Below are 25,225 nucleotides of genomic sequence, written 5' to 3' on the forward strand. Positions count from 1 at the left end.
CCGGGATCTGTGTGATTTCCCATGTGGCAACCCACTGCACCTGCGCTGGCTGAAACAGCTGTGCTGAGATTCGTGGTGCTTTTTTGCCTGGGAATCTCCTGGCCTGGCTCCCTGTTTCAGTCTCCTTTTCTATCAGTTGAATGGGCGACTCTGTCTTCCCCAAACTCCAATCACCAGCTAAAACGGTGCCCGGACCCGTGTATTTTGTATGGAGAACCCCCGTGCCGGGGCGCTGACCAAAACAGCCACCCCAGCGGAAACAGCCATGCTGGCCAAAACAGCTGCGCTGGCAACCCATGGGGCTCCTCCGCCTGGGAATCTCCTGGTCTGTGGACAATAAAAATCCATCTGGAAATGCGGTATTCACTCACCTTCCACACTTTCGCTGGGAGCTGCTATCCTGAGCTGCTCCTAATCAGCCATCTTGGATCCGTTGCCCAGCTAATTTTTATATTTTTTGGTAGACATAGTGTCTTACTATGTTGCCCAAGCTGGTCTTGAACTCATGGAAAAAGCCATCTTAAGATGAGAACTGCTCTAGACATATCTCTTGTGTCAACTTATATTAAAATGTCTTTCATGTTTTATTATGGAATATGAAACAAAAAATAATAAAGAGAATTTTTTTAAATGATAATGTTTTTAATGCATCTCTTGCTATCTCTCAGAATAAATGGGATGCCAGAAGTGCAAGACATGAAGCTTATCACTCCTGTACGGCGTTCGTCGAGGATCGAGCGAGCAGTGTCCTGCTACCCGGAAATGCTGCAAGAACACGATTTAGTAGTGGCTTCTCTTGATGAACTGTTAGAAGTGGAAGAAACAACATGTTTTATATTTCGTAGAAATGAGGCTTTGCCTGTAACATTGGGGTTTCAAATCCCTGAATCATAATTTCCTGATGCTTTTTTTTAAAAACGTGTTTTAGAGCCTCCATAAGACAAGAAATATTCTTGTCCAAATGACCTGGAAAATAGAGAGGCATCATGGATGCAGATTACAGATGCTCAGGATTTAAGTAATTCACTGGGCTTACTCTCAAATTTTATCTCCCTATGGGAAGATCTTTGCTTTATGTGTATGAGACGAGTTTGCCAGTTTTACAGTATACATAAATTTCAAACTTTTGAATGTTAATTTACCCTACAACTATGAAAAAAATGTATACTTTATTGATCTACTTTAATCCCAATGTAATTTTTTATATCAGAAGGTTGGTCCCACAATATAATGGGACTTTTCTTTCTACATCCACCTTAGCAGAGAGGGCAAGTCCTTTCATCGTGGAAAATCTGAACTTTGATGCTGGCTTAACAGGCTGAATGGACCTTGACAGACGGCCAAGTCAGAACCCCTCATTTCACAGATGAGTTTATACCAGCTGTGCCTTTGCCCAGAGATTGCAAATTTATGTGTGATCTTTGACTTCCATCACAGTATCCTTGTAAATGAGAGAGAATTCTTGTTTTTCCTATGCCAGGTCTCAGATGAAACACAATCCTGAATTGGCGTGGTCATCTAGCTTTTATATCCAAACCTAGTTTTTTGCATTTGTTACTCAGAAACACTTCAAATAACAAAAGGGAGCAGGGGAGAAGGGTGGGGAGTGGACACTTGCTTCTTCATTTCTTTGCTATGCTAGGGGATAGCTGGCCTCAGAAGGCAGTGCAAGCCCCAGAGACTGTTAGGTTGCTTTTTCTTCCTCCTGGGCAACTACTTGTGGAAAGGTAAAATCAGTCATTATGTAAATGTAATGTGTAGAAAAATCTAGTCAACACCTTTTAAATCTTAGCTTTCTTAATATTTAAGTATTATCTTTAAAAAATACATTAAATTTTTATTAGTTCCCGCTTGTTTATCTTTATTATAGAAAACCGTGATAATGGCTTTGCATAGAGAATTAGGAGTTTGTCTAAGGTTACACCAGTTGGCTCTTACAAGAGACCTCACAAGGACCCTTCATTACCAAGGAGAATGTACTTTGATCAAGGGTCTGTCAGCCTCACCCAGAACTAGATTTTTTCCTTGTAAGGGAAGCAGATCTATTTCTGAAAGTCAGATTATAACAGTGCTCAAAAAACTATGAGCTACAAAACTGTAATACCAGCAGACTTTCAGTAAGAGATAGACCCTTATAACTCAATTGTGGAAAAACAAATAATTTAAAATGGGCAAAGGACCTAAACAGACATTTCTCCAAAGAAAACATTAAAAAATGGCCAATAGGTATATATATGAAAAGGTGTTTGGCATCAGTAATCAGAAGAATAATGTAAATTAAAACCTCTTTGAGCTATCACCTCACGTCTGTAAGAATGGCTATTAACAAGAAGACATGAGATAAATGTTGATGAGATTGTGGAGAAAAGAGAAGCCTAGTACACTGTTGGTGGGAATGTAGATTGGCGTAGCCATTATGAAAAACTATGGAGACTCTGAAGAAATTAAAAGTAGAACTGTTATCTGACCCTCTTCTGAGTAGGTATATACCCAAAAAGATGAAATCATTGACTTGGCACAGTGACTCACGCCTGTAATCCCAGCACATTGGGAGGCTAAGGCGGGTGAATCACCTGAGGTCAGGAGTTCGAGACCAGCTTGACCAACATGGTGAAACCCCATCTCTACTAAAAATACAAAAATTACTCGGGTGTGGTGACAGGCGTCTGTAATCCCAGCTACTTGGGAGGCAGAGGCAGGAGAATCGCTTGAACCCAGGAGGCAGAGGTTGCAGTGAGCTGAAATAGTGTCACTGAGCTCTAGCCTGGGTTACAGAGTGAGACTCTGTCTCCAAAAAAAAGATGAAATCACCACCTCATAAAGATATCTGCACTACCATGTTTGCGGCAGTGTTATTCTCAATAGCTACAATTTGGAAACAACCTAAATGGCCGTCAATGGGCAAATAAAAGAAAATATGGCCAATGCATGCCATGGAATAGTATTGATCCTTGGAAAAGAGGGAGTTCTTGCCATCTGCTACAACATAGATGGACCTGGAGAACATTATGCTAAGTGAAATATGCCATACACAAGGAAATATACTGCATGATCACATGTGGAATATTTAATTTTTTAAAAAAGAACTCAAATATACAGAGAAACATTACCACAGATTGGGGAAGAGGAAATGGGGAGATGTAGGCCGAGGATATAAAATAGCAGATAAGATGAACAAGTCTAGAGATTGGGCTAAAGTTAATACAATTGTATTAGGAGTTTTTGTTAAATAAGTAGAATTTAGCTGCTCTTATCACACAAAAACCAGACGATGTTAATCTGCTTTACTGTAGCAACCATCTTATTATCGATATGTATCCCATAGCATCATGTTGTAAATCTTAAATATACCTAATAAAATTGTCACCAAAAAGCAGGAATTAGACTTAACTTTTCCTGTGAAGCCAAATAATGCTCAGAGGGCTGCTTAGAGATCACAAGCTCTGAACATGGGACTTAGAGGAATCAAATATTCAAAATCACCAGGCTTAGAGAGTCTGAAGCGAGTCGTTTCGTATTAGGAATATTCTTGCCTCAGATCTCAGACACTGTCCTAAGTTCTTTGACCAGGTCCTCATGATTGATCTTACACTGCTATCCATTGCTTATGCACTTATTTGTTTTCTGGCTTCTCAAATGGTCCATGTTTGCCACCTAAATCTCTCCCCTGACCCCAGGCCTAGGAGTCAGTTGTCCCTTTATGGTGGTTTTACATCTCCTCAAAACCATTGTCTTGACATTACAGCTTAGTTCTCCAATGAGCAGTTTCATTTTATTTATCGTTAGTTCCTTGCAGGATGTCTTACAGTGTTATGCTAGGTACTAACAATAACTGTGTGGGTGGAACTATTGGTGTCTAATAATTTATGTTTCAAAATGGCAAATTGGAGGTTTTGAACAGCCTCATTAGACTGTAGAGTCTTCCAAACACAAGAAGATACGGATGGAAATGATTGTGGATGGTACAGCAGCTGCAAAATAACTGCACCCTAATTCTAGGGCTCTTTATAGATACTCAGTAACCCTCTTGTTTAGTAAATAGCTCCTAGACATACGGAGCAGGAAGGAGGGAGAGTAGGAAGGAAAGAAGTGGGCCCTTAATCACTTAGGAAGAAGGTTCATAGGGAATTGTAGTGGAAATATGGGCCTCTGCAGAAATAAGTCCAGCGTTGTTCAGGGATGGCTTTTTAGAGGAGGTGAGTATAACACAAGTTTCAAAGAAAAAAAAGGGATTATATACAGCATCTCTGTGCAGAATGACCATGAACCAGAAGACAGAGCCGAGGCTTGATGGTTTATGTTTGTTAGTGCTCACTATGCCAGGAACTCAGCTGAGTCTTTTACAAACTATAAAAACAGTTCCTGAGGCCGGGCATGTGGCTCATGACTGTAATCCCAGACTTTGGGAAGTCAAGGTGGGTGGATCATTTGATGTCAGGAGATTCAGACCAGCCTGGCCAACATGGTGAAACGCCATCTCTACTAAAAATACAAAAATTAGCCAGGCGTGCTGGTACACGCCTGTAATCCCAGCTACTTCGGAGGCTGAGGCAGGAGAATCACTTGAACCTGGGAGGCAAAGGTTGCAGTGAGCCAACATCATGCCACTGCACTCCAGCCTGGGCAACAGAGCAAGACTCTGTCTCAAAAAAAAAAAAGTTGTTGCCTGCCTGGCATGTACTCCCTCTTCTAATAAAAGCACCCCAGGCTGGGTGTGATGGCTCACACCTGTAATCTCAGCAGTTTGGGAAGCCAAGGTGAGCAGATCACTTGAGGCCAGGAGTTCAAGACAAGTCTGGCCAACGTAATGAAACCCTGTCTCTACTAAAAATACAAGAATTAGCCAGGCGTGATAGAATGTGCCTGTAGTCCCAGCTGCTTGGGAGGCTGAGGGGGGAGAATCACTTGAACCTGGGAGGTGGAGGCTGCAGTGAGGCAACATCACGCCACTGCATTCCAGTTTGGGTGACAGAGTGAGACTCTGTCTCAAAAAAAAAAAAAAAAGCACCCACTTTCCCTACTATGACCACCTCTTTACTACTGACACCGTACGTGGTTTAAGAAGAATGGACTCAACCCCGCTATGAGCATATGACCCAGGCCTGGCAAATTCAAACTTGTTATCTCCCTGGCTAGTGGCACTGATTAGAGGATGGGGTAGTGTCTCACAACCAGTGAGGTATCATTTCCCAGACTTTCATTAGAGATTTCCTGGTAGAGTTGCTGAAAAGATAAAGATAGAAATCTGGAGACTGGGGACAGCCATCTCAGCTGTCTATAACCTCATAGACAAAACCTGCCAGAGAATAGTACTAACACGAATAAACTTGAGAGTTAGAACAAGCCTATGTCCAATGACAGACATTAATGCTATGCCTAGAGCTAGACTAGCCCTGGACTTTTTAGCTATATGAGCCAATAAATTCTTTTTTCTCAAACCAGTTTCATTAGGTTTCCATCAGTTGCTAAAGAAAAAATCCTGACTAATGTACATACACACACACACACACACACACGGAGAGAGAGAGAGAGAGAGAGAGAGAGAGACCTTACAATAGCATAGAAAACCCTTATTTAGTGTTTCCTCTGACCAAGTTCCGTGTCCGTTATCTCCCTATGCCCTTACAATTGCATGACTGTCATTAATTAACTACTCTGTTTCCATAACCATGTCATACAATAGCTTTATGACATGGTTATGGAAACAGAGTAGTTAATTAATGACAGTCATGCAATTGTAAGGGCATAGGGAGATAACGGACACGGAACTTGGTCAGAGGAAACACTTAATAAGTGACAGTCATGCAATTTCAAAGTCAGAGCTGTCTGGCTCCAGGTCCAGAACTTTTAGCTCCTATCTCTATTTAAAGTAAGAAAATGAGGACTAGGATAATGGGAAGGAAACAGCACATCTGAGCAAGAGAAACTATTCAACTGTTCCCAGTTTACCAAGCAGGAATCACTGTGACAGCCAAAGTACTGTCATTCATTCTACAAATAAATGATCACATTTTTACCACTAGTTCACTACCCCAGAAATACTGCTTCTGTTCCCTTCATTTCCTCACTGCTCTAGATGATGCCAGAATGAGGAAGTCGATTCAGCTGCTGTCGCTACTCCCAAATGGAAATGCATCTCTCTCACATCAGCCGTCCAAGTGACAGCCCAGTGCTTATCTACTGCCAGGCCCAAGCTATGCCACTAACCATCCCTTGGGAGCAGCCTCATCCATGTGGCCAAAGAAGGCTCCCAACCAACTTCACTCTCCAGCCAGTTGGAAGGGAAGAAAGAGGAAGGGGAAAGCAGGTCCCTCCTAAGGTCACAGATTGGAATTTGGAGCCATTACTTCTGTCCAGAATGTAGGGGCCAGAACTTGGTCACATGTCCCCACCCATTTAAAGAAAGCAGAGAAATGTCTATCAGATGGCCACATGCCCAGCTAAAAATTCTTCCAGAAATGGGAGATGACTGTCAGTGTCTGCACACAGTCTTGGAAATAATGGTGTGCTTCTAAGGTATAGAAAAAACAGAAGTGTAGAGGTGACATCAGGTTAAAAAAAAAAAAAACTATCCAAATAGAAGTGTCTGTCCTACCTCCTACGCAGACACGTTCCTGAGATTTAGGAGCAGCACTCGAATCCAAAGCCTACAGCCTTTCTCCACTTTCTCTTGTCTCATATCCTTCGCCCCACCCCTTTCCCTGCAGTTCTACAAGAGTAATAATAAACTGGGTGACATACATCACTCAGTAAAATACACAGTACACCGTAGATGCCAGAGACACAACAGTGAACTCAAAGGACATTACCTTTTGGAGCTGAGAGTCCAGTGGGGACATGTTAATCTAAGAACCATGGATGCAAGACTGCAAGGCCTGAGAAACAGAGGCCTGTGAGCAAGGGACTAAGGAGACACTGGTCTAGACAGGGAGGTGAGCTGAGGCGAGGGCAGGTGTAACCAGGAGAAGAGGAAGGGAATGGGCCGGGCATAAGAAAGGCCCTTTGGCCACCTCTCTCCCAACCCTCCGTCTCTCCTCTCCCTCCCTGGGATCCTCTAAGGCACTTCTGCCAGATTATTTATACCTCAGTCCTTTTCTGTATCCTCTCTAGCCTGCGTAGGAATTCTAAGAGTTGATTTTTGTAGTACACTACTACACACTCTATTTCAAGCCCTTTCCAGAAAAGAAGGGGTCTAGGGTCTGAGCAGTTTTTCTGATAAATACTATCTTCTAGCCCTTGAATATGAATCAAGTAGAGACACAGGCCAGTGAGACCTGCTGTTTGCCTGGAGAACCTGCCCCTACAGGCTCTGGGGCCTGAAAGTTAATCCAGGGAAAGGAAGTAAAGGTCTTAGCAGTGTCAAACCTGGACACTTCTGAAATGCAAAGGAGATGGTTAAAAAAAAAAAAAAAAAGCCCAGGCTCGGTGGCTCACTCCAGTAATCCCAACATGTTGAGAGGCTGAGTCAGGCGGATCACTTGAGGTCAGGAGTTTGAGACCAGCCTGGCCAACATGGTGAAACCCTGTCTCTACTAAAAATACAAAAATCAGCCAGGTGTGGTGGACACCTGTAATCCCAGCTGCTCAGAGGTTGAGGCAGGAGAATCGCTTGAACACAGGAGGTGGAGCCAAGGCCGCGCCACTGCACTCCAGTCTGGGTGATAGTAGTGAGACTCCATCTCAAACAAACAAACAAACAAAAACTGAACTCTCTGATTCCATGGCCCATTGTCCCTGATTTATCCTCAGGTATCCCAAGTGTTGCCATTGTTTACCCACAGAAAATGAAGCTAATGAAGTGTGTCCTCAGACTTGTTCCTTCAAGAGTTCGCTTCATCGTTTCAAACATGCAGATTCAACCTGTGTCTCCACAGAATGCCAGATGATGCCACTAACAGGCAAAAGGTGAACTGCAGGAGTAAATTAAATTCAGTGGCATCAGAACAATGATGGTTCAGCGCTTTAATACCATAGAGCAGCCTCTAACACTCGAGAGTCAAGTTTTTAAATCATGAGAGTGACTTTTTGTGTGTTTTAATGCATGTATACAAGCTCAAAGACGTTTGGGCTATCTCATTTAACATCTTTCATATTGAATAAAAGAGCAGTTAGCGGGGCAATCTATAGCCAATCAGGTTTTATTGTTCTTACTAGTAACAGAATCAGAAGTGCACAGAAATAATATTTTTAAAGGATACGTTTAGAAATAAAATTGGATATGATACATGATGTGTTCAAGAGAAGCAGGTAAAATAATTTCACTTGTACACACATTTCCAAACGTCTTAAAGACCATGGGGGATGCCTTCTAGGTTAAGAGCAATAGCCCCTCCTCCCTAAAACAAGTGTTTGTGGGCTCCAAATCTGCTACATTTAGGAGATTTCAATACAGTTGCTTTTTCCTTCTTCTATACTTCTGTTGCCCAAAAAATATCTCAAGTAGAAGATGACCCACGATGCCAGTCCATGTCCGGGACTCCGTCAGCAGCTCTCCTCGTCCTTGCTTCTCTCTTTGCCCTCAGCCTTATAAGAAACAAAGAAAGTGACTATGGATATTTTCTTCCCAAGCTTGCACAGTGACTCCCAACCACAGGTAGGTAATGTGTCAAAATGCCCTAGTCTGGATCCTGATGGGATGAGGAGGTAGAGGGATCGAACCACAGGCTTCCCCAGCAAGCCACTGTTGAACAGGAGTGTGTCCAGCCCTCTGCTGGGCTAGGATAGAAAAAGAGATGCAAACCACTGATTAACGACTGTGAATGCACTTGCATTTTGAGCTTCTCCTAGGCAAGAATGAAGCAACTTACACTTTATTTCCTACACTGCCCGGGACACAGGAGGCACTCAATAAACACTGGTTGAAAGAACACTGTGCCCGGTACCACCCAGCTAAAGGGGACCTATGGAATGCACATCTCTTTTTTTCTTCTTTTTTTAATTATACTTTGGGCTCTGGGGTACACATGCACATCCTGCATCCTGCAGGATTGTTGCTTAGGTATATACATGCCGTGGTGGTTTGCTGTCTCCATCCCCCCCAACTCACGTCGCCTACGTCAGGCATTCCTCCCTGTGTTATCGCTCCCCATTCTCCCTGCCCCCCTGTGTCTCCCCTTCCCTCCCCTCCCCTCCCCTCCCCTTCAACCTAGCCCAGTAGGTTTTGCTCCCTTCCCTGTGCCCAAGTGTTCTCATTGTTCATCACCCACCTATGAGCGAAAACATTTGGTTTTCTGTTCTTGTGTCAGTTTGCTGAGAATGATGGTTTCTAGATTCATCCATGTCTCTACGAAGGACATGAACTCGTCATTTTTTATGGCTGCATAGTATTCCATGGTGTATATGTGCCACATTTTCTTTGTCCAGTGTATCATTGATGGGCATGTAGGTTGGTTCCAGGTCTTTGTTATGGTAAACAGTGCCGCAATGAACATACATGTGCATGTGTCTTTATAAAAGAACAATTTATAATCCTTTGGGTATATACCCAGTAATGGGATTGCTGGGTCAAATGGAGTTTCTATTTCTAGATCCTTGAGGAATTGCCACACTGTATTCTATAATGGTTGAACTAATTTGCACTCCCACCAACAGTGTAAAAGTGTTCCTTTTTCTCCACATCCTCTCCAGCATCTGTTGTCTCCAGATTTTTTAATGATTGCCATTCTAACTGGCGTGGGGTGGTATCTCAACGTAGTTTTGATTCGCATTTCTCTAATGACCACTGATGATGAGCATTTTTTCATATGTTTGTTGGCCTCATATATGTCTTCTTTTGAAAAGTGTCTGTTCATATACTTCACCCACTTTTGAATGGGTTTGTTTGTTTCTTGTAAATCTGTTTTAGTTCTTTGTAGATTCTGGATATTAACCCTTTGTCAGATGGCTAGATTGCAAAAATTGTTTCCCATTCTGTTGGTTGCCGGTTCACTCTAATGATTGTTTCTTTTGCTCTGCAGGAGCTCTGGAGTTTACTTAGATCCCATTTGTCTATTTTGGCTTTTGTTGCCGTTGCTTTTGGTGTTTCAGTCATGAAGTCCTTGCCTATTCCTATGTCCTGAATGGTGTTGCCTAGGTTTTCTTCTAGGGTTTTTATGGTGTTTCAGGAATGCACATCTTTTAAACTGAGCCCCTAGAAAGTCAAGGTAGGAACAGAAACCCTTATATAAGGCTTGGCGGTGTGGAACCCAAGGAGGAACCTAGGCATCCAATCATGTCTCAGCTCAGAGGTGAGTCAGGACACACAAAGTATCAAAAAGATCTGAGGCTAGAGCCACTAGTTATTGATGTTAACAAAGCCTGTCTAGAGAGGAAGCCTCAGTGTGGAAGAGGGCATGTCCTGCAACCTCTCCTGGAGGGAGTAAGTTATATGGATTGGCCAAAAGCAGTCTGTAGAGGTGCAGGGCCCAAGAATCAACAAACCACTGCCAAGCAGAACCTGTCACCCTTTTGGATCCAATGCCACTTTCTTTTTTTGTTTGTTTGTTTGTTTGTTTGAGACAGAGTCTCATCCTGTTGCCAGGCTGGAGTGCAGTGGTGCAATCTCGGCTCACTGCAACCTCCGTCTCCTGGGTTCAAGTGATTCTCCTGCCTCAGCCTCCCGAGTAGCTGGGATTACAGACACCCACTGCCACGCCCAGCTAACTTTTGTATTTTTAGTAGAGATGGAGTTTCATCATGTTGGCCAGGCTGGTCTCAACCTCCTGACCTCAGATGATCTGCCCGCCTCAACCTCCCAAAGTGCTGGGATTACAAGTGTGAGCCACCACACCTGGCCCCCATGCCCCATTTTAAAAATAAATATTTAACTTCCACTCTTCCATCCTGAATTGAAATTCATCAATACAATTATCATCTCTACCATTTAAAATAACTAGATAATACCCTAACTATAACAAAGGAGAAATAAAAAAAGCAATTTACAATAAAATAATATGTATTTTTACATGAATAATCAGGAATTACTATGCTTGAAGACAAAAAAAAAAAAAAAGCCCCCCCACCAATTGCCTCATGCTTCCTGGGGTTGATACCACCCCATTGGGAACCACTGCTCTAGCCCATGGGAGCCCAAGCCACAGAGACCCTCGGCCACAGTCACTCACCCTCTGGCTGCAAGAGAGGAGGCAGGAGGCAGGGTCCAGATTGGCCCATTCTTGCTATACAACCGACTCATGTGGCATCTGTAGGGATAAATGCAGATGGAGGCAGAGTACTCCGTTCTGGGTCTGGCCTTCCAGGATTCCTCAGCTATGCACAGCCTCCCCTGCCCACAGCTGCCAGCTTCCTGCCCAACAATCAGAGGAAGGTGCCTCAGGGGGTCAGCAGGGGCAGGAAGGTTCTGGCAGCTGGACTTCACTTCCTCAAAAATCCCAGGCCAAGGCCAAGCACGATGGCTCACACGTGTAATCCCAGTACTTCGGGAGGCCAAGGCAGGTAGATTGCTTGAGCCCATGAGTTCAAGACCAACCCAGGCAACATGATGAAACCCTGTCTCTACAAAAGCACAAAAGTTAGCCGGGCACGGTTGTGCCTCAGCCTCCCAAGCACAGCTGTAATCCCAGCTACTTGGGAGGCTAAAGCACAAGAGTTGCTTGAACCTAGGAGGTGGAGGTGGCAGTGAGCCGAGATTAAGCCACTGCACTCCAGCCTGGGCAATAGAGCAAGACTTGCGGCAGCACAGTGCAGGGGACAGAGTGTGACCCCTTAGAGCCTGACATGCTCAAATCCCAGCTCTGTGGTCTGCTAGCTGTATGACAGCAAGTCACTTAGATTCTCTGTGCTTTCTTGCCAATGGTAAATAAGGAGGATAAAACCTACCTTGCTGAGTTATATTGAGCATTAAGCATAATCAATGAAAAGCACCCAGCCCAGTGCAGGAAACACCGCAGACGTTCAATAAATGGCTTTTCCCCTCTCAAACATCTGGAAGGCAGCCAAAGGCAGCAGGGAAAGCAGGCGGCAGGGAGCCTCAAAGACCTAGCTTCAAGTCCAGATCCTAAACTGCAGGCTCTACATCTTACAAAATGGAAATGATGATGCCATCTGGGGAGGGCTGACATATGCAGGTTCCAGGGAAGCCCTGCGCTGGCCAGTCCCATGACTCCTAACCCTTGCCCAGTTCCATCATGGCCGCCTCTACCTCCCTGCTCTTAACCCAAAAGCATCCTCCGATCTCCCAGAGGAAAACCAGCCAGAGCAGATTGCTGTATCATCTGCCGCCTCCTCGGAAGCCACTGTATGTTTACTGAGGGTAGGAGGACTGTGCCTTCCTCCTTGCAACTGGTATCCTTTCTACCAAGGAAATGATGAGATAGTGTGGTCTCAATCTAATGCAGGAGTTAAGTTTGGGCATGAGGAAGAACATCCTCGCAGGGGCATCTTATCTATATAAACCTAACTCTTCCCATGCATTTGTTAAGACCTGGACAGTTATCTGCAAGGCTGTGACCCCACTGAGTCTGAAGGTGGGAGATTGGGTCTGGTGACCTTGTGACCTCCTAGCAAGGCTGGGAACCAGTGGGTCCTTCTAGGATGGATGTTCAGAGACAGCTGTGGAGATTCCGCAGGGACCCAACAACTCCGGGGCAGCCTGAAACAGTGAGCTGAGCAGTGGTACAGGAAGTTGAAGCAGGTGGCAGCGTGGAGATTGGCGTAGCACATCAGCTGGCTGGAGAAGAGTGTCTGGTGGAAACCGCAGTGGAACAGGCTGCCCATGGTGCTGTAGCACAGGTCCTCTCCCGGGTGTCCTTCTGGCCACAGGAGCAACACGCTGAATTGAAATCCCAGCCCACATGGGCCTGCCCTCGCCTTCTCCCTTTCTGGGCAACTCTGGCCTCCCTGGGGGACACTGAGGCCTGTGCCCCTCTGTAGGGAAGGAACAGCATGTTGTAGACCTACAGACTGCACATTTGGCTTTTAGAGGTGGGGCAGCTCCCTACTTTGCCATGGGCCCCGCTCCAGCTTTCCCTCACAGTTACCTGCCTGGCCCTGGAGGTGGACCACCCAGGACTAAACCACAGCCTCATTTACCTTATGAGTCCAACAGAGGACTTGGCAAAGGCCGCACCCCAGCCCCGCTTCCACCTTCCTATCAGGTCCCACCCCGCTACCAGGCCCTGCTTTTAGAGCCTAGAGAACAGTCCCAACATTTACTCCCAAGGTGACCCCTCTCTGAGGCTCAGTTTCCTCATTAGTAATATAAAGGTGACAATCCGTGCTCCATCCACCTCAGAAGCCTGTGGGAAGATCAGACAGCTGTGCTTTGTAAAAGGCTCTGCAAAGACCCTTTGTGATGGGCCCTGGCTGGACTGGGATGACCAAGTGGCCTGACTCCCTCCACCTGGTCGGCCGTGGGCACCTCCAGCTTTTTGGTGGCCGGTCAGTAATGCCACAGGGGAACGTTGTCCTTTCTTCTCTTTTCCCAGGACGCTGGGCTCACTGGTCCTCAATCACATTTCCTATCAGAACTGGCTAGTCGGTCAGTAAGGGCCCAGCCAGCATGCAGGCACTTCTTAGGCAGGGTGATTGACAAGGACTGCAGGACTGGAGGCAAGGCCTGCAAATCAGGCTCAGCTCAGCCCTTCAACAGGGCACCGCTGCCCTTTGGAACATTGGCCAGCAGAGGGCGCTGGCTGACAAGGCAGGTGGAGCCCGGGCGATGTTGGGGAGAATCAGGTAACCCGGCCTTTGGCACAGGGGACGTAGGCTCCGCCCCCAGTGGGCCTGGTCCCCTGCTCCCTCGAAACCCAGCTGTCACCTGGATCTCTCTTAGTGAAGTTGATGGCTTGCAGCTCACAACTGCTCCCATCTATGTGCCTGGTACAAAAATAGCCTGGTAACCAAGGCGAGGCACAGAGCTTGAGTGCCAGGACAGTCTCCTTAGACTCCCACAGGGGTCAGGGGGAAGACGCCCTGCGAGCATCCCATGTGGGTGCCGGGCTGGTGTGTGCACGCGTGTGAGGGAAGGTCCCTGAGTGTTGGACGGGTTCAGAGGAAGGGCCTAGAGGTCACAGAGTGTGAGCAGTCCCAAAGTGGTGAGAGGGGTCCCCACATCCAGTTTGCTAGAGAAGCGCAGCCTGAAACAGATCTTGATGTCCTGACAACCTTGGCTGGGACCTTGCTGCCAGGCAGGGATGTGAGCCACTGTCCCTCCATCCCTCTCCCCGCCCCCCATCTTACCCCCAGAAAGGCCAGGGTCTCACTGATACAGGTCCACCAGGCGCATGTCCAGCCTGTTCAGCTCCTCCTACTGCTCTAAAAAGCCACTAAGGGTCAGTGGGGGTGAGTGACGGCCTATGTCACCCACTGGCCCTGCCGGCCTGTGTCTGCCCTGGCCCAGCTGCGGACTTGCACTCCCCCAGCTGTGTGCATAACACCCCTGGCCCTTATATCAGGTGAGGCTCTGCCCAGACTGAAGCAGGGACAGCGTAGGCCCTGTAGGCCCCAAGGGATGGGTGAGGTAGTCAGGTGACTCAAACCTAAAGCCTCAGCTCTCAGGACAAACCCCGAATTGTGGGGGCTCACACGACTCCCTGCCCTGGAGGATGACTTCAAGTCATTCCTGGATGGAGCCTGTGTACCTTCCACCCACTGAATGTCCTCAGGGCGGGTGGGGAGAGTGGGGTCAGGTGCAGGAGGAAAGTGCGGCCTGCAGAAACAGCACAGGACTCTTGGGTCAGGAGATGCAGATCTGACTCTCAGCTTTGCCCCTACTGGCTGGGTGGCTTCAGACAAGCTGCTTACCCTCTCTGGGTGTCTGTTTCCTCCCTCAGAAACAACAGAGTGGCCAGGATTCCTGGCCCCCATGGGGAAAGGGAGAAGGCAGTGCTGGGGCCTCTGCATGGGCAGCCAGTGCCCTCTGACTCTTCCCAACCCCAGCAGTTCACCCTTCTCCAGGGCCCAGATGTCCAGCTCCCAGGACAGCTCAGGAACCATTAGGCAAGTCTCCCAGCTCTGCCACTTCTTGGACTTGAGAATGTCCCCAAAAATGTGGTCCCCAATGTACAGGATGTCCTTCCCCCAAACCCCAAGGAGCTCATACACCATGTCGGACGAGCCTGCCCCACCAAGCGAGGACAGACTCCTTCACCCTTCCTGCCTTGGGGCAGTGGCTTGGGGCAGGTGGGGGGCCTGGGAAGGAGTGGGGGCGTGGTGGGAGCTGATACCTCCAGAGTAGACAGCATAGTGCTGGTGGGGCCCTGTGTAGGTGCTCACGCCTAGCTTCCCCAAGTCCTGGAGGGGCAGAGGGGTGCCCTGGAGCCAGGAGAACCGCATCTTTGGTCTCTAACTAGGGAGCGTCGGAGGAAGCTGGTAGCGGCAGAGGTAACCAGGGAGGTGTGGGAGGAGGCAGCAGAGGGCCCTGAAGGAGGCCTCTGGCTCCCTGCCTCCAGGAACAAATAGGTCAGCCACAAAGGCAGGTCAAGTCAAGGGGCGGGCAGGCTGCCCTCCCCAATTATGGTCCATAGACCTCTGCACCGGCTGTTACCATGTTGACCCTCCCTTCCTAAAAGAAGCAGGGCTGCTGCGTGTCCACCATGATCAGGTCGAAGTAGGACCTCCAGGGGCTGGCCGAGGCCTCAGCCTGCTGGGGGTGCACACGGGCCGCTCACACACAGCCTGGTAAATCTGACCTTGCTACAGCCGGTTACCTGTCACAGCCTGCCCTCTCCCCACCAACCTTTCAGCCGGATGGGACCTCTCCAGCCCCTGGGAACCAGGTCTCGCTGCCCAGCATCCCCAGCCAAGCTGGGCACTAGAAAGGGCTCGAAAGGAATTTATGGAGGTGGGTGTGAGCCATCATGTGCACTCTCAGGACAGCCTCCAGAGCCCCTCACAGCACAGTCAGAGACCTGGGGACAGGTGGCACCAGCACAGCTACCAAGTTAGGGGCCTGCTGCCTGCCCCATGACACTTGATCACTGTCAGGCCCCAGCACCCCTCGTCCCCTTGGCCTGCCATGCCCTCGCCTCCCTGCTTTCCACCACCCCTCCCCACATACCTGACTGCCTCCTGTCATCCCCAAAGGCTCCTCCCAGGGCCTGGCTGAGGTCACCAGCCTCCTACCCACTGGGGAGCTTCCACTCATGAGAAATGACCACTCACACACTTGGGTCTTGCTCAAAGGGAGGCTGGACATGGGAGAGGCCCTCAGCATCGCGGTGTGGCCTGGCGCCCCCGCCCGCTGCACAGCCCACCCCAGCTGTGAGTGCATCACTCCAGCACTCACCTCACTGGTGCTGAACAGGTAGGTCACAAGGACAGGGCAGGGCCAGGGAACCAAGCTTGGGCCACTGCCTACCTCTGCCCTTACTACTATCCCCCTGGCACCCTGGTGACCACAGGAGCAAGGTGGTGAGAAAGTTGCTCATTCCCCTGAGGTCTTGAAAGGCCAAAAAATGGAGCCCAGGAGACCAGTCCAGTGTTGGGGGTAGAAGGGTCGTGGCTCCTCCCGCCCCTCACTGCTGTTTGCAATGCCTCCATGTCCCCAGAGGCCAGGGAGGAGGCCGAGGGCCCACCCCTCGATACACACACTCACGTCGGCGTAGTGTTAGCTGCCGTTGGTGGCCAAAAACACTTTCCCAACCTCCTTCATCTTCCCCAGCAGCACGGGAGGTGTGCTTGGGGCGGAGATAGAGGGACTTGCAGGGGTGGGACTCCCGGCGCTGCCCTGGGATCCCCTCCTCAGGTTTCAGCCTTCTGGGAGCCACCCCAGCCCAGGCAGGGAGGCACCAGGACACACAGAAAGACCCTGAGCCACCTGGGAGCAGAGCTCAGCTTAAACCTCCAAGAAAGCCAGGGAAGTGTCTCTGTGCGAGTGTGTGTCTGTCTCTGTGTGTGTGTGTGTGTGTGTGTGTGTGTGTGTGTACCCACCTACATGTCTATGTCAAGATGAGGAGAGTGGGCGGCTCTGGGAAGCCCAGACTAGACCACAGTCCTCAGTGGGAAGAGGATGGAAAGTCTATGCAGACTGGAGGCCGGAGGCTGCCCAGGAGAACCCAGAGCAGACAGGTCAGGGGTCCGGGGGTCCTGGAACACTCACTCACCCGCTGGTGGACACTATTCATGGCATCAGCCACATCCTGGAACAGGCTTCAGAAGGACATGAAGAGGTTCCCATGCTGATATCCAGCGTCACAGCTGGGGCAGGCCAAGAGGGGACAGGGGATGCCAATAAGGGAGCCTGAAGTGACCTCCTACCCTGAGTGCTATACCAGAGCGACCCCACCAGCCACACTGGAGCATTCAGTGGGCTTATGTCCCAACCATCCTGGGAGGGGCATCACCTGGGGCTAAGGGTCACCCCTTGCGGGCAGAGCCAGTGACAGGGTTGGGCGCCACCCTGCAATAGAGGTCTTCTGGAACCCCTCAAGCCCTTTGGGGAACCCTTCAGGGGTTCCCCACTTTGGGGTTTGGTCCCTGAGTAGCGGCAGTGTGCTGCTGGTCACCCCAGGGCTGGGCAGGACACAAGACACACTTGGTGTAACAGGAGCAGCCGGAGAAGAAGTCCACCAGGCAGGCACAGAGGTAGGTTTCTGGGGCAGACATGCCGGTCAGTTGTCAGTCCAGGGACCCAGGCAGCTCCCCACCAGGCCAGAGCTGGGCCCCTCAGGACCACCTCCCGGTGCCGCCAACCCTCCACCCACCAGGCAGGTTGAAGAGTGTGTTGAGGATGTGGAAGCGCTGCATGTCGTCCGTCTGAATGAACTTGCTGGGGTAGAAGCTCCAGCTCTCTGCCCTGAGGAGGGGGTAGGCTGGGTGCAGCCAGTGCCCCTGCCCCAGTGCCTCCTAGAGACCTGTCCGGGTTCTAGCCATCCCTTCCAACCCCCACCCATCCCTTCTGTGCTGAGCCTCCACCGTGGGCCTGCATCCTTCCTCCATCCCCCCTTCTGTCCTCCCCTGCTGACCTGCCACCCTCCCGGCACCCTTTGTCCCTTACTCTGAGAGGAAGGTGAAGCCATGGCACCCAACAGCACATTCCCGTGGGTGTCCACCTTCAGCAGGTTCCCACAGAGTGCATCAAACACCAGCTCCCTGCAGAGGCAGGGGTGGGGGGGCTGTGGGTGGGGGTACCAAGGCCAAGTGACCTCCCACCTGTCCTGAGTCATGCACCTGGTGGGGAAGGTGGGGTTGTAGGTATAGCACAGGATCTCGAGTGGGTACCCAGTGCACACCAGGCACTCCAGCAGCAGCTCAAAGTCTAGGGCCTCATAGGCTGGGGGCTTGTAGGATTCAGGCGCCTTAGCGGAGTCAGGCCAGGCGGTTGTTGCCTGGCTGCCCGGCCCCTGCTCCCTCCAGCTCCCAATACACTGTGTTACAGCCCTCGTATGGCCAGAGTATAGTCCATGTCGAAGCCAAAGCAACGAATCTTCCCCAGCGTCAGGCTGCAGTTGACAAAAATCCGGGGGAGAAGGAGGAGGATGTTGGCATCAGCCCGCCAGCCACCCAGAATCCAAGACCTGAGGACGGACCCAGCAGAGGAGAGCAGAGCACCACCTGCAGCTGCAGAAAGGATGGGGGAAGTAGGTAGGGCCAAGCCAGGGCCCTGCCTGGACCCATGTGTGTCTGAACGCAAGTGTGTGGGCAAGTGTCAGTGTGTGTGTAAGCGTGTGGGAGCACATGTGCAAGTGTGTGTCTGAGTGTGTGGGGGCAATCGGCAGCTTGCTGTCCCACCATGCAGACATGTTATGGGCATCCGTCCCTGTAAACAAGTACGTGCAGCTGGTGTGAAGGTTGTGACCTTCTGAAATGGGGCCCCAGTGTCCAAATTCAGAGATGATGTGTTTGTCACTGTGTCCGTGGTGATGGGGAGAGATCTTGGTGGAGGGAGGGAAGTGAGGAAGACCTCCCGCCGGAGTGTGTGTGGTCAGTTTCCTGATGGTCGCTGCACCTATGGAAGCGCGTCCCTTGTGAGTGCAAGTGCTCATCTGCATTTTGGGTGTCTCCATAGCTGTGTATTTAAAGGAGTCCCTGTGTGCGTGTGGGGTGTTTATAGGCTGAGACTCCTGGCCTGCACCCCAGGTGCCCATCTCACCACTGGTACCAGTCCTGCTTTGGGCCTTGAAGGGAGACCAGACCCTTGGGCTCTCCCCGGTCCACATTGGCCATTGTCATCCAGAGTGAGGAGGAGGCAGGGGTCCCTTCCTCAGCTTCCTGCACACTACCAGTGGGGCCCAACCACTCTCCTCTCTCTCAAAGCTTCAGGCACCACTGACCCACTGGCCCCACCCTGTTCCCATCTCCCCCAGCCCCTTTGAGGGTGGATTCAGTCAGAACAGGCTCTGGTATCTCATCGTTTTCTCTAAAGCGAAAGCAGCAAGGATCTAGGAAGAGCAATTCCAGCCCACTATGTAGCCCTCCCCATTCCTAGGGCTTCTGCATTCACAGACTGCAGGGGCGTGGAGGGTAGCAGAGAACCCAGAATGAGGCAACAACGGGATACAAAGGCAGGAGGCTCTGTTTTATACTAATGAGAGTCTTTCATAAAGAAAGAACTCAGTACTCTTGCTTTATGCACAATTCTAACACTTTCGGTTATCAAATTTTCCAACTCAAGGCCATTTAGAGAAGACATTGCTAGAAGCATGCCAAGGGCTATAAGCATTGGGAAGATAACTGGGATCTCAGAATGGGGGGCGGGGAGTACAAAAGAAAGTGTAAAAAAGCAGAGCCACTGGGGCCATTTAGTGTAGAGTTCCAAATACTCCCTGAGGGCCCATACCACTGGCTTCACAATGAATCATGTGACTTCCATTTGGAGGGGTGACCTGGATCATCCAGGAAGACTTAACTTAACTAAGACTTAACTTAACTCAGTTAAGGCCCTGTTTTAAAAAGAAGGACAAGGCCTTGGTGCAGTGGCTCCCACCTGTAATCCCAGCACTTTGGGAGGTGGAGGCAGGTGGGTCACTAGGTCTGGAGTTCAAGACCAGCCTGCCCAGCATGGTGAAACCCCATGTCTACTAAAATAAAAAAATTACCCAGGCATGGTGGTATGTGCCTATAATCCCAACTACTCTAGAGGCTGAGGCAGGAGAATCGCTCAAACCCAGAAAGCAGAGGTTGCAGCGAGCCAAGATCATGCCACTGCACTCCAGCCTGGGTGACAGAGCGAGATTCTGTCTCAAAAAAGAAAGAAAGAAAGAAAGACAAGTTTACAGTCGGTTTCAGCACTTTCTCTCCAAAATGGCTAAACTAAATGAAGGTGGCACTCTTAAAAGGACAAAAGTTATCTGGAACAACAACAAGAAAACATATCTATGGAATAGCTCCTTCCTTGACAAAGCCAGACGAGCAACCACAGTTTTGCGCTGTGGAATATTTTTCCCAACGACAGACCGCATATGCCACTTAGTCCCATAAGATAATAAGGAGCTGAGCAACTCCTATGGCCTAGTGACGTCATCACCGTCATAACGCAAAGCGTCACTCCCATGCTTGTGAAGATGCTGGTGGGAGAAACAGGCTGCACCCTGCTGCCGAGGTGGTAGCAGGCCGTACCATCTAGGTTTGTGTAAGTGCACTTTCTGACATCACACAGTGCTGAAATCGCCTAACGACACATTTTTCAGAATATATCCCTGTGGTCAAGCCCCGCATGACTGAACTAGGATGGTGAGGCAAGGCTATAGATGCTGTAGATGTGTTTCCCCATCAGATGGAGGAATGGAGGATGGATGGAGAGGTGGGTGGATGCATGAATGAATGAATGGACAGGCAGACAGTTGGATGACTAGATTCATGGATAGTCGGATTGATGGTTAGCAGCCTATATACAGCAGCCTTCATGGAGAGTGTCAGGGCAGAACTGAGCTTCAGAAATCAGAAGGCTGTCTGCAGTCCCTTCCACCCATTATTCCATGCTCTCTGCTTTTCTCATGGGGAAAAAGCCTTTAAGCCCCTTTTCCACATTGCCTGGTTCCTCTCTAGGTCAGAAAAGAGAAGGAGTAAATACCTGGTAGGAGAATTCTCTAGGAGTTGCTCAGCCCTTCCACTGGGAGGCATCATGACAGCTGTACAAAACCTGCCTCTCCTATAGCTCAGCTTAGGCTCCATCTTGAAGTCTCTGCACTTGAGGGTGGTGAAGCCATCCAGCAACGTTCAGGTATGCTTCGTCACTTCAGTGGTTTCTCGTGTCCCTTCTCCAGGTACCTCTCCTGGAGTTAACTCAACAATGTGGGACTTATGCCCAGCCACGCTGATCAACGGGAAGGGCTTCACTTCCTGGAGGGCCCTGGATCCCCACATAGCTGTCTGTTGAGATAGCCACATCCCTTTTGAGTCTTTGGCTGGCATCATCTCTGCTACCATCTTAGAATATGGCTGCTTGTCCAGACCACAGAGTCCTTAGGATAACTGCATGTACAGCCAGGGAGGGCTGCAGGCTGCTTGGTCCTGACCCCTGAGCCAATGCTGAGGCACCCCTGTGCACTGAGAGCTTGATGCACTGAGAGCCCCTTCAAGAAAAGGTGATTTGCTACCACGACAGTAAGTGAATGCTTGCCCTGTTTTTACTGTGTGCCAAGCCTCCTAGTAGCCCCATGAGACAGGCTAACTGTTCACTGGATTGATGAATGATCAAATTGAGGCACAAAAGGGTTAAGCAACTCTCCCACACTTACCAGCCTGATAAATGGCAGAGTGGGACTGGGCCCAGCCACTGGACGCCAGCATCTGTATTCTTAATCAATAGGCAAAACCGCCTCTGCCCCAGCCCCTCACAAAAGTCCCTTGACTTCTCAATGTCATTAAAGACAAAGAAAGGCGTAGGAAATGTTCCAGATTACAGGAAGCTAAAGAGTCACGGTGATTGAATGGAATAGTCAAGCCTACGCAGAATCCTGTACTGCAGGCACGTTTAGTGCCAAGGACATGATGCGGTCAACAACTAACACTGCAATCTGGGTGGTGGGTTAGATGACAGTTCTACCCTATGAAGCTGTATATGTAAACCTATGAAGTTGATGACTACACTGTGATAACGTAAGAAAATATTCCTAGTCCTGGGAAATACTAAAGAATTTAGAAAAAACGTCATGATGAGTGTAACTGTAATTTACCTTCAAGTGGTTCAGGAAAAACAATTGTGTCTATACACATACATACATACACACACACATAAGACATACACACACACACACATACATACATACCCATGTGTGTTCATATAGAGCAGGGGACAAAAACAAAGATAGAGTATTAGCAACAGGTACATCTTGGTAAAGGCTGTAAGGATGGTGTCTGTACTATTTTTTACTTTTATAACTTTTCATAAACTTGATATTATTTCCACACTTCTTAAAAAGAGGATCTATGTTGCAAGACCCCTTTTCCAGCTGTCCTGAAGTTTTTCTCCACTTTTTCCCTCCTTCTTCTGAGCCCCCAGCTTGGCAGCTCTCCTTTATTACAGGGAAGTGGAAATAAGACTAATCTAGCCAGCATTCCTCTTAAACCGCATCTATTTAAAAAGTGTTGCTGGGCACAGTGACTCATGCCTGTAATCCTAGTGAGTCAGGAGGCAAAGGTGGGAGAATCACTAGAGGCCAGAAGTTCAAGACCAACCTGGACAACATATGATTGCTGGCATGCATGTGTGAGCGTAGGTGGGTGGGTGGGTAACAGGGTGCACCTGTGTGGCCTGGGTGGGCATACTGGGACCAGGGCTGGGCAGAGGGCATGCAGACACTGCCCCGGAGCTCAGGATGGAGCCCTTGGAGCCTGCAATTTTAGGGAGGGGTGGAAGAGAGGTGGGAACAGGAATGTCACTACACAGCCCAGGGAAGGCAGGGGAGGCCAGCAGCCAAGGGATCCCCCAAGTGCCATCAATCCAAGGCTCTTGAGACTTCTCTTTTACATGAAACTGACCCCTCAGGGGATGAAGCCTTATTTACTCCTAAATTGGAATACCAAGGGAGCCTCATCCCAGCAGCTGTCTAGCGCTGACAGGTCGTGTCTCCCCAGGGAAGCATCTAAGGATGGAGGGAGGTGGAGGGCGCCGGAGGCTCAGGAGACAACTGTGTCCTCTCCTGGAGGAACATGTCAGGCAGGGTGCTGGAGGCCTCCCAGTCCAGCAGCAGAGGACAGGGAGCTGCAGTAGAGCGCCGAGGCAAGATCTGGGGCAGAAGGAAGGCATCCAAGGCCACAGAAAATCTGCTCAGCTCCCGCTGAGGTTCAGCCAGGGGAGGCTGAGAGGAAAAGCTGGGACACCTCTCCCACAGAGAGCCACGGTCCCCCTCCCTGCAACCTTCAGAGTTGGAAGGGGTGAGTATCCACACAGCAGGATGTGGGCGAGGTAAGGAGGGGCCAGGGCAGAGTCCAGAGCAAAGGGAAGCTGTTGGGAGTCTGAGATCTGGGTATTCCAGACGGCTCCTGTTTATAACCCATCCTAGTCAGACAACATGCATTGATTACGCATCTGCCTCCCGCCACATCTGCGCTGGAAGCTGGGTTCAAAACTATGAGTAAGATGTGCCACTTGTCCTTTAGGGAGTTCACAGTCACAGGAGGAGACAGACAGCATGTGTAACTAGAAAACAGTGAAAAGATGAGCCCATGCCCTTGAGCACCCAGGGTTTCAGCGAGAGCTTTCCAGAGAAGGAAGCCTTAAAGAATACGCCACCAGGCAAGGGCAGGTGGTGCCGCACTCACGCAAGGGTATCCACGAATGGTGCTGAGCAGCAGCCTGGCCAGTGGGTGGGAATAGCAAGCAGACGGACCTGGCTAGAGGGGCAGCACACGTGACTGGGAATGCAGTAGCAGGGCGTGAGGGATGAGCTGGGGCACGCTGCAGTAGCTCTTCAGGGTCTTTATCTTGTGGTGACAGGTCATCTGTGGAAAGTGGTAAGAGGAAGAGTGACCTGGTTCCCTGTGCATGGGGGGTCGATCTCCCTGGCCCCAGATAGAGGAAAACATGTGGAGGGGGCAGAGGCCAGTTTGGAGACTGTTGCAGTGAGCAGGGCAAGGGATGCTGAGCCTGAATCAGACCTCGGTGGCTGTGATGCTAGGAGGGGAGAGGTTAAAGAAAATTTGGGAGAAAAAGCCCTTTGGCTTGCAGAGTGATGTGTGATGAGGGAGAGGAAGAGGAAGCCTTAAGGATGGAATTCATTTGTCTGTGGATGAAGTCTGGGCTGGGATCAGGTTTATGAGTTTGGATGGGAAGGGGTGCCAAAAACTGGGGAGCTGTCCGGGACTCAAGTTCAAGCAATCTTCCTCCAGAGGGGACTGTCACAATGTTGTGAGGAGAAGAATGCATCAAGCCCAGCATTCTGGGAGCAGTAGTGGGCACAGGGCAGGGGTGTGGAGGGGAGCGAGATGAGCCATGGGCCTCAAGAGAAGTGACACTGAGACGGCAAGTTCAGTTCCTCCTAGAATATTCCATTACAGACATGGGGCTTTGGGCATAAAATATAGATGCAGGACATCAACAGGAGAGTTGTATTTCACCAAAACCTGGCCTTTGTAGGGGCCCGGAGTGAAGGCAATTCCAGGAGAAGGTGATGCCCACTCTTTTGAAAAATGAGAGCCCCCTAGGCAGACCACATGAAGAATTCTTAGCAGAGCAACAGTAGTGTGATAGGGAGAAGGGTGTGGCCTGCCCACAACCCGTCCCAGGGACCCATGGGAGATGGGAGAGGGGAGCAAGGCCGGATTGGGACGCTTCCTGTGTTCCACTAAAGAGCTTGACCTTGATCCTGCAGGTGGTGGGAGCCGGGCAGCATCTTGAGCATGATGAGGATGCTCCACCACGTTTCTAGAGCTGCCTCCGGTGTCAGCTCAAGGAGGCACTGGAAGCCCGGATAGAGCAGAGCTGCTGAGAAGTCACTGCAGTAGTCTAGGAAGGCACTATTGAGAGCCTGAATTAATGGGAAACGGAGAAGAGAGGACAGGCCAGAGACCCACTGGGTTAATCAGGACTTGAGGGCTGATGAGCTGTAGTGATCATGGTGAGGGAAGAGGCTTAGAGTCTAAGAAGCCAGAGGAGTATGGGGCCACCCACCCAGAGAGGCCAGAAGGAAGGGGACTTGTCAGGAGGGTGAATGGCCCCATTCAGAGCTGGGGAGGCCTAGGCTGAGGCATCCTTGGGAGTTCCAGGTCTACAATTTTTAATCTGAAACCATTAGGGATAATATATTCAGATTCAATATTTTCTTTTTTTCTTGAGACCGAGTTTTGCTCTTGTCGCCCAGGCTGGAGTGCAATGATGCGATCTCAGCTCACCGTAACTTCCACC

General features: G+C 49.7%; 2 protein-coding genes across 2 annotated transcripts in view; one reads left to right on the plus strand and one right to left on the minus strand.

Annotated features, from left to right (window-relative positions):
* Positions 1-3,373, plus strand: part of CKAP2L (cytoskeleton associated protein 2 like) — a 34,166-nt gene extending 30,793 nt beyond the window's left edge. The window contains exon 9 of the mRNA XM_017549811.2: positions 669-3,373. Coding sequence (XP_017405300.1) covers positions 669-894 — 226 coding nt within the window. The 3' untranslated portion in view covers positions 895-3,373. The remainder of the gene's footprint in view (positions 1-668) is intronic.
* A 5,108-nt stretch (positions 3,374-8,481) lies between these two features.
* Positions 8,482-18,944, minus strand: NT5DC4 (5'-nucleotidase domain containing 4). The gene is given in 16 exon segments (XM_017496695.2): positions 8,482-8,715; positions 11,103-11,187; positions 13,762-13,815; positions 14,202-14,253; positions 14,886-15,056; positions 15,165-15,231; positions 15,485-15,580; positions 16,226-16,327; positions 17,043-17,136; positions 17,474-17,531; positions 17,643-17,734; positions 17,936-17,957; positions 17,960-18,030; positions 18,109-18,236; positions 18,329-18,399; positions 18,671-18,944. Coding segments are annotated over 16 exon segments (1,671 nt in total).
* Between the last annotated feature and the right edge of the window lie 6,281 nt (positions 18,945-25,225).

This window comes from Cebus imitator, unplaced genomic scaffold (assembly GCF_001604975.1).
Source record: "Cebus imitator isolate Cc_AM_T3 unplaced genomic scaffold, Cebus_imitator-1.0 Scaffold222, whole genome shotgun sequence".
In the NCBI taxonomy this organism is placed as follows: Eukaryota; Metazoa; Chordata; class Mammalia; order Primates; family Cebidae; genus Cebus; species Cebus imitator.